Consider the following 9590-nt stretch of genomic DNA (forward strand, 5'->3'; position numbering starts at 1 on the left):
AGATTTCTTAGTAGCGGTAGCCTTTTCACTCTTTCCTCATACAAATTCAGTCTACATAATTCTCTGTCTCTACAGATTTCTTTCCATTGATAGGTTCACAATTGTACCACTTGTTCAAACACATAGACCAGCTGTTTCTACTTAAGTTCCAGTTGTGCTACTATAATCTGTTGCCTTACTCTAGCAGTTTTGTCCAGTTTTCTGCTTGTAGCTGAGTTGGGTATTATTTCTCTATTCAGTTCCTATCTAGTCAGAAAAGAGTAAGGGGCAGGTTAACCAAAGCCTTACGGTTTAAATGCTTCATCCCAGGTACTGGTCACCTTTATTTTTATAGGCTATCAGGCTGAACGTGTTAGGCAGTGGAAGGCACTGGGAATCCAGGTATTGGTATCTACCAGTGATATCGCAACGCTAGAAGGAGCACAGCTGTTGATAGAAGAAGCTTTGCAGCTTGGTCCAGTTGGAGGCATCTTTAATTTGGCTGTGGTAAGTGACTTGTAAGGACTTGTAAGAGAGAAAGAGCAGCCATTCAAGTGGCTTTTCTACTGAGGGCAGTCAGGCTTCATACAGTTTTAGATTGCATCTCTGTGTTTCAAAGGACACTTTGCTTTGGCCTTACCTGGTGACTAAAGGCTTAAGGGTCTGGCCCCTTGACCTGGGAAGCAACTTGTATGGCCAGTGATTTCAGTTGACAAACGTTGCCTGGGACCCGTGGGGACAAGAAAAGGCCCCCACAGAACTTGACAACTGAAGGCTGCAGTGACAGTACTGAAAAAAGCAGACTTGCCAAAAGCCATGTTGTCCTAGTCATTTCGGGGCATTCAGGGTATGTCCATACTCTAAAGTTACACTAAAGCATTGTGTAGTGATACCCTCTCGTATCTCAAGCCATGTGGCCAATTTAAATGGAAAAATGCACTTTTTTTCTCTTTCTCCCCTCCCCCCAGGTCCTGAGAGATGGTATGATTGAAAACCAGACCCCAGAATTATTCTGGGAGGTCAACAAGCCCAAGTATTCAGGCACCCTTCATTTGGATTGGTAAGTGTCTGTAGAAGAGACAAATATGTACTGCTTTCGTGGTCACAGAGCTGATAAAGCAGTTTTAAAAACTGAGTCTTGCCCTAGTCTTCCCCAGTGACAGAGTTAGCAGGCTTTTCTGATGAAGTTTCTCTCCCCTGCTCTACTCCAAGGGTGACTCGTAAGAAGTGTCCAGACTTGGACTATTTTGTTGTGTTCTCCTCTGTAAGCTGTGGAAGAGGAAATGCTGGTCAAAGTAATTATGGCTTTGCCAATTCTACCATGGAGCGTATCTGTGAGCAGCGACATCACGATGGACTCCCAGGTAACATGACTTTACTGATTGCACAGAATCATCTTTCTCTCGAAACATCCAGAGGAGAACCAGCTCACCAGAAATTTGTGCCTTTGTCTGGATATTGAATGTTGAAGGCTGTTTCCTCTCCTAGCTGTTACCCTGAGTCATTCATGTGTGAACAAATACTGACCATTTAACAGAATTTTAAGGAAATGCAGGCCTTCACTTAGCTGGTTTTTAACTCCCTTTTGTTGCTGCCTCCTGCTTTAGTTAGTTGTCCAGTGTGTTCTTTCTTCTGATTTCTTCTCCAGGCCTGGCAATCCAGTGGGGAGCCATTGGTGATGTGGGCATCCTTCTTAAGACAATGGGACACAAAGAGATTGTGGTTGGAGGAACCATTCCACAGCAAATCAGTTCATGCCTGGAGGTGCTTGACATCTTCCTGAATCAGCCTCATCCTGTCATGTCTAGTTTTGTCCTAGCAGAAAAGGTCTCTGTGAAAACTGAAGGAGGCAGTCAGCGGGATCTTGTAACAGCTGTTGCTCACATCCTGGGTAGGTGCTCTCAGACAAGCACTGCTGGGCAGTGTCTACCATCTCAATGCTTTTGGAAATCAGTGATGATGCTGCAGATGCTCTATTCAGCATCTCCTCCTGATTTCCTGTGCTGTGGGGGTGGTGGGGGGCTGTTTGTTTCCTTTACACTGATGCTTCTCTCCAATAATCAGTTCATTTCTTGACCTTACTGTATTTACATACACATGCATACCTCACTGTCTTGGGTTTTCTTTAGAGTGGACTGGCACCTTTCTCCAAATGGAGAATCAACATGAACAGCCCTGAAGAGCAAAATTCTCGGACAGCACATAATAGAGCAAATACATGACTAGCTTTGAGTACTATTGCAGCTTTCAAACATTCACCTTGGGATATCCTTATACTGCCAAAAGTAGCTTTTATGTACTTAGTGTATTCTCTAATCAGCTGTCATTCTGTGTGAACATACAGTAAGCATAGCTTTACTATGTGTTACAAGAAATGCCATGTCCTCCTGGCTGTTTTGTACCTCATGAATTTTACCATTGTCCCCTCTTCTTCTGCTGAAAGTGAATAATCTCTGTCAACTCTGTCTCTTTTGTGGACAGAAGCATGTATTGCTTCTTTGTTTTCTACCAAAAGAGATACTGATACATTAAAGGCAGTCTCCTGAGTATTACTGAAGGAACTGTGGGCAGTCGGACAAGTCTGACCTCGCAGAACAGATGTGGCTTTGAGAAGTCATAGGAAAGCATCTGTACCAGCTGTAGGGTTAGTTTGAAAGGAGAGATTGTGTGAAGACAAAAAAGGGGGAAGCTAGTAAGAAGATTAATGGTGGGAGCATGGCAACCAGAAGGTGGAGGCAGGGAGGAAGAGCTGTAGATGCAAGTGTTGTTTTGTAAGGAAAGGGTAAGAGACTTTAACAGTGTGAAAACTGAAGAGGAAAAGGGAATGAAGACTATAGGCATTGTCTTCTCCAGTGTGATAGACATCAGGTGTTGCAATCAACCATCGTTGATGGTTTTGTCTCATGCTGTAGCTGAGGGTTAGTTAAGTTTAGAACTGCAGTTTCAGTTGGAGCCTGCAGTAGGTGAAATTCCTCTAGGTGGCTGTTCTGAACTTGGTCTAGAGCTGTAGTGACACAGCTCACACCTGTTTAGCTGAGGCTGATGTATCCCCTGTCATCCCTGTCGTAAAAGCTGCACACATTTAACATGTACTCTAAAGACAAGATCCTATATGAGTAGGCTAGATGTGGATTGTAGAAGAGGTGACTTGTTGAAAGCATTAGATAATCCTAAAATGTAATTCTCTAGCTGCAGTTTATTCAGGTTTCAGGGGAAAGAAGGTGGTTGAGAAGAAAACTGCAAGAGGCCTACAGCTGAAAAGAAATTGGCCTTTTATTGGTGTGCTCTTTTTTTCTCAGGTGTTCGTGATGTGAGTAGTTTGAATGCTGAGAGTACCTTGGCAGACTTGGGCTTGGATTCCTTGATGGGTGTGGAGGTGCGCCAGACGCTGGAGAGAGACTATGACATTGTTATGACCATGAGAGAAATCCGACTTCTTACAATCAAAAAACTCCATGAACTTTCTTCCAATTCCAGGACAGCAGAGGGTATAGTGCCTGCATTGGGGTTGCTGACAGTCACCTGAATGCAAATAATTAAGCTTCCAGTTTCTTTTGTCTGTAGTGGCATAAGCCTCAAATAATGAAATAAGGTTATAGCTGAAAGGCTTTTAAGTGACAGACATGTCACTGAAGTGCATTGGGCCACTGGGGTCAGGCCCATTAGTTCTGGGAGCAGGGTATAAGAAAGAGTGTGAAAGCCACTTTCTTGCCTGGCTCTTATCTGCCTGTATGAGTACTCCTCTACAGCTGTGTGCAGGATGCAATTCGATACCTTTTACCTGTCTAAGGAGTAAACGATGTAATGTCATGCTTACTGTAAGCTAAAAGCATATGCAGTTGCTGAAGATCTCTGTCTGTGCCCTGATGATTTAGTGAGCCAATGGGCTAATCCAGAGCAACCTTAAGATTCTTCTTCAGGACTATGAGTGTGTGACCAAGACTGATCCTGAATGTAGTTGTATTTTGTCTGGTATGCTTCCCTTCAAAGAGCTAAAGCCATCCCAACTGATGAAGACAGGCCCAGGCAAATCTCCAAAACTGGATTTGAACAACTTGTTGGTGAACCCAGAAGGGCCAACAGTCACCCGCCTCAATGATGTTCAGAGCACAGAGCGCCCTCTTTTCCTTGTTCACCCCATTGAAGGATCTGTTGCAGTTTTCTACACTCTCACCTCCAGACTTCATATGCCCTGTTATGGGCTCCAGTGCACAAAAGGTATCTCAGTTCATCATCTTGAATTTGTAAAATAACATTCTAATTTTTGGTTGCCTTATAGAGATAGCTTTGCTTCTAGACTCTTAAACTCTGAGGTTAAAGTATCAGTACCTATAGCCTGCACCAGGGTCATGTCAGGCTTCCCCAAATAACAAGAGAAGTACTAGGTTAGATTATGTATGGGCAAATGGAACAACTGGATGTTGCACAGTCCCTGCCAGCAGATAAACATGCAGGAGGAAAACAAGGCATGGTGCTCTACCTGTCTTTGGAAAGCAGCAACATTACTATTCTTTGTCCAAAATGTTAAGTTGCTAACCATAATTCAGAAACTGACCTTCAACAAAATAATGTGGATGTTTCCACCTGCCTGGCAGTGTCTTTCACTGGAATCTGTTTCTAACTTGCTTCTGTGTTCTAGCTGCTCCCTTGGACAGCATACAGAGCCTGGCAGCCTATTACATTGACTGTATGAAGCAGATACAACCCGAAGGACCTTACCGCATTGCTGGGTATTCCTTTGGTGCCTGCGTAGCCTTTGAAATGTGCTCCCAACTGCAAGACCAACAAAATGCTTCCCATGCACTCAATAGTCTGTTCCTCTTTGATGGGTCTCATTCCTTTGTGGCAGCATACACTCAGGTAAGAGACGCAAAGAAAATCTATTGTCTGGGGATCATCCTGTGTCAGGGCTCACATTCTAAGATCCTACTGCTCCAGATATGAATCATCTGAAAAGATGTCTTGACAGGGGAGTTGGCAGATGGCTGTAGGTAGTAGATGCTTAGGAATGGCTGAAGGATGAAAGCATATGGGGGGTGGTCTCCATTAACTGGTGAGGGCTAGGAGACAAATGTTGCTCTTGCTATGATGAATTGTAATATTAGTATGTTTTTGGGAGATCCTGGAGCCTGCAAGACAAGATCCTTGTGTAGGGATGCTAGGAAACCTTGCTTAAGCATTCCCTTACGTATCCATTGAATTTTCTGTAGGATACTAGGCTCTTGGTAATTGCCAGCGGTGGATCTGTCCTCATGGGATCTTTATTCCACACCCTAACCTTTTTTCTTTCTTTTTTTCCTCCCTCACCTTTTCCTGGTTCAAAGCCATTTGTTCTGTAATTATTTTTTATCATGTTCACATTTTATTCTTCTCCTACAGAGCTACAGAGCCAAGCTGGCCCAAGGAAACGAGGCTGCATTGGAGACTGAAGCATTGTGTGCCTTTGTTCAGCAATTTACAGGCATTGAATATAATAAGGTGATGTTGGTTTGTTTGGGGCTTTTTGTATCTTTGTTTCACAAGAGGGCTGTGGTTTTCTGTTTAACAGATGGATTATCAGATATTGAGACTAATGGAAAAAAAAATATTATTTCCAGCTGCTGGAGGTTCTTCTACCCCTGAAAGATCTGGAGGCTCGTGTGAATGCTGCTGCAGACCTGATAACTCGGATGCATGCAAACATCAATCGTGAAGCACTCAGCTTTGCTGCTGCTTCCTTTTACCATAAACTAAAGGCTGCTGACAAGTATATACCAGAGTCCAAGTATCATGGGAATGTGACATTGATGCGTGCAAAGTCTCACAGTGAATATGAAGAAGGACTGGGTGGAGACTACAGACTCTCAGAGGTCAGTCTGAGGCCTGCTGGTGACTGTTGAGGTTCTCTTGATACTTGAGGGAGCAAAAGAAAAGCATGGAAAATCATCCTTACTGCGGGGGAAAGGATGAAACCAACTGAAAGAAATTACAATTCTGCAGCTATTGTGCTCTAACAGGAACTTAAAGTCCCTAGAAGCAAATGAGTTGACTGTTCCAGGCATTTTCTTGGGGTAGTGAGGGCTAGAAGGAGGTCTACTCTCTCTATTGGATAAGTGTTTCTATAGCTGGTTCTTGCAGCTCTCTGTCTAGACTTCAGATAATAAAGATGTTAAGAGTAACTTGACAGAAGTAACTTTTAGTATCCTTCTGTCGCTGTAAACTAAAGTTTGTCTGCTGCTTGAGGACAGACTTCTGAAGAGCAACTGTTAGACTTTTGACAACAGAGGTCGCTCTTTAGCTTTTAGCTTTTGGGGACCGCTTTGAAGTTAGTTTGTGGGTTTCCTGTGAGACTGAAAACTTTACTTTTTCAGCCCATGGTCCAGATAAGGTCGCTGGTCTCTAGCCCTGTTCATGTAAAAGGGTTAAGTGTCTTACATTATTGTACAATACCAGGGAAAAGGGAGAGAGTTTCAGGAGCACCTGCTTCTGGTATCTCTTTTCCCTTCATACTTCTAAGTTACACTCATTATTGATACTAGGTTAACTTGTATGTTATTAAGAGTTACTTAATGACCTTAAAGGAAGATTTGATGGTGGTGGGAGAAAGATTAGGCCGAGAGGAGCATTATTTGATTTTCCTAAGGGCTTGGAAGTAGCCATTTTATCATTCTTTGATATTGTAGGTAATTATTCAGTTAGCATCAGGTTGGCTTCTTGCCCAGCTTATATTTGAGTGGGTCACCTGTCAGGCTGTCAAATTATCATGCTTTAAAACTGATTCCAAGCAATGCCCCGCAGCTGACCTATAGAAATGTGTCAAACTGGTGCTGTTTTCAGTTGAGTTTGACCGAGATAGTGTTGTAAACTATGAGTGACTTAGAAGACTGCCAAACCCAAACCAACTACCTGATTGTATATGTGACTGTAAAGCTGTTCTTTTCCATATCTATGCAGGTATGTGATGGGAAAGTATCTGTCCATATTATTGAAGGGGATCACCGCACCTTGTTGGAGGGAGATGGCGTTGAATCAATTATTGGGATCATCCACAGCTCACTGGCAGAGCCACGTGTCAGTGTCAGAGAGGGTTAATTTCTGCTCGCTTACCACCAATGGTGAAGAAAATGCCAACAACATTCTTTGTTATGACAGACCCCAAGGAACTCTTCTTGTTGTTCAACATCTCATCTGCTCTGCTGCCAGAACTGGGAAGTCCAGCTGAACTTGATTTCTTTCTCTTGCTCATCTTTTCCTTTCCCAACTTCATGGGTTCTCTCTCCTTGTTCTCTTCGTATGCTTTGTTTTCCCCTAGTATCCCTGTCTGTGTTACTCTAGTGCTCCAACTCTGTCACTATGCACTGCTGTGAGGGTTGCCCATCGATGATTGTTCCTACACCCTTGGCAGTATGAAAAACAAATTTAGGAGTAGATTTCTTGTGCTCTATATTGTTTTTGTCTTAACAGTATTCCAAAGCATATGTGATAGCACTTGTTGACCAAGCCCGGTGAGCAGGGAGAAGAGCTGCAGCTGATTTCTGAGATACCTTTTTGTCTGTGAAGAATCTGTCTGTGGCTATGTCAGAAAGAGAATTCCATTGAGGCTTTTGTAACTTTTTTTTTGTCATTTGATATATTCTAAGTATTTATTATGTCAAACCAGAGACTTCTTACTTGGTTTTAATTTATCGTGGGTTATAGAAGAAAAGAAACATCCCTTTTTGGAGGGGAAAGCTTATTCTACAAGGGGAAGTTGCCTATATGTTAAACCAAAGTGCATCTTTGGAATAATGTGGTTTCTTTTTCTTCTGTTTTTTTTTCTCTTTCTCTCACTGCCATTCCCAGTTCAGAAAGGAAAAGGTAGTAGTGAGGAAGGCAGGGCTCTTGCCATCATCTGCTTTTTTGGGAGGGGGGCGGGGGGAGTGTAGGATGGATGCCACTGTATGGAACTGTCTTAACACTTGGTCTGATAAAAAGAAGGCAAAGCTATCCATAGGAAGGTACTTTATATTTGTGCAAGGTTCTGTGCTCTGTTCTATCAGAACCTTTGTAAAGCATTAAGACTATTGCTTTACCTTTTTCCTTCCCACCTCCAGTCTTGCCACCCAACCAGACATTTGGAGTGGGGGTTAGGGGTGGGATAAAGTTCTTCAATTATAACTTAACAAATCCTCTTACCCCTCCCTGCTCTTCCATAACCAAAGTTCAGGCAAACATACAAGTATGTACCCAGAGCCCCTGTATATTTTATTTAGCACAGGGTCTTCCTAAGCCTTGTGTATTCATTTTCCTCTCAGTAATGAGACTGGAGATCCCACAAAAGTTAGCTAAGTAACCAGTTTGATGGCATGATTTTAAGACATAGTACCTTTTTAAAGGAAACTTGCATAAAAGTCAATAAACTTCTTGCCTTTGCTATGCTGAATCTGTCCTTTCCAAAATCAGTAAATCCTTACTACACTTATGATACAGAGGAGATGTGGGTAGCAATGAAGTCCCAACTAGGAGGAGCTATTATGCCTCTCAGAACTGCTATAAATCCCCAGTTTGCTCCATCTGAATCCCCCAGTGAAGTGTCCTGGTAGTACAGGAGCATTTCAATGACAGGAATAGATGGTTCTTCACTGCATGTTCTGACCTAGTGTCTTGCTTATGCCACCCTCTGTTGATAGTGGCTGGGTTAACTGGTTTTAGTTTTATAAAGTGTTTCTTCTGTGAAATCTGAAATAAAACCAATATAATGTCACCTTAATTTCCAAAATAAGTCTTGTTCTTTTTCTTTTTTTGTTTTGTTTGTTGTTGGTTTTTTGGTGTTTTTTTTGTTTTGTTTTTTTTTTAATATGTTTTGGTCTTAACAGTGTCTTTTTGGCTTTCCTAGTATTAAACAGAATTGATCACTGGTTGGCTTTTTGTCTTATTCTCTACCACCATTTTTTAATCCTGTGTTTCATCTACAATCTCTCATTTCTTGGTAAAAAGCAAAACCTGCTTCTGGCATATCTGAGTTGGAGTCTGCAGAAATAATAATAATAAAGAAGACTACTTATTCTGGAGCATGGCTTCTTGTTGCCATGATTTTGCACACACCCACAAGATTGAAGTGGAAACTCCTACATTCTAATCCTGACTCCACTACTGTGGTTTTGAACAAGCCATTAATGCTACTGCCTCAGTTTCCCCATTTGTAAAATGGGACTAATGGCATCTACCTCAAGGTCACTGAGAGTGTTACGTAATGGGTATAAATGCTGTCAAGTTATTAGGTATGACTAGGTGTTAGGCAGTAACAGAAGGAGGGGAAGGGGCTAATGTGTGAGGGTGAGGTGCCTTACAGCCACAAAGAATCTAATACTGAAGAGTGGCTGTGTGAACTGGGCATATGTGCATGCTCTGGGACTTCATTATGTCTACTGCATATTACCCATGCACATCGTGGCATAGGATACTACGTAACAAAACAAATGTGGTTGGTTGGTTCGTTTTTAATTTAACTACTGGCAGTTGTAGTGAGCCTGAACAAAAACAATGTTGAAAGACTTCTACTTGGCTTGGTTCAATTGAAAACCTAGGAGGAAAGAGAAAGGAGTGATTAAACTTCAAGCAGACATACTGCAATAGTTCTGTGCTAAAATGTT

At 42.3% G+C, this 9590-nt stretch overlaps 1 protein-coding gene across 1 annotated transcript in view; it reads left to right on the plus strand.

The window, feature by feature from the left end:
* The window catches only part of FASN (fatty acid synthase), a 44225-nt gene extending 35518 nt beyond the window's left edge, over window positions 1-8707 (plus strand). The window contains exons 34-43 of the mRNA XM_062626412.1: window positions 335-486; window positions 948-1039; window positions 1192-1343; window positions 1628-1870; window positions 3279-3467; window positions 3970-4197; window positions 4619-4839; window positions 5359-5457; window positions 5577-5828; window positions 6913-8707. Of these exons, the coding sequence (XP_062482396.1) occupies window positions 335-486; window positions 948-1039; window positions 1192-1343; window positions 1628-1870; window positions 3279-3467; window positions 3970-4197; window positions 4619-4839; window positions 5359-5457; window positions 5577-5828; window positions 6913-7050 (1766 nt within the window). The 3' untranslated portion in view covers window positions 7051-8707. The remainder of the gene's footprint in view (window positions 1-334; window positions 487-947; window positions 1040-1191; window positions 1344-1627; window positions 1871-3278; window positions 3468-3969; window positions 4198-4618; window positions 4840-5358; window positions 5458-5576; window positions 5829-6912) is intronic.
* The last annotated feature ends 883 nt before the right edge of the window (window positions 8708-9590 follow it).

This window comes from Pezoporus occidentalis, unplaced genomic scaffold, assembly GCF_034315485.1.
Source record: "Pezoporus occidentalis ecotype Australia unplaced genomic scaffold, CSIRO_AGI_Poc_V1 ctg292, whole genome shotgun sequence".
NCBI lineage: Eukaryota > Metazoa > Chordata > Aves > Psittaciformes > Psittacidae > Pezoporus > Pezoporus occidentalis.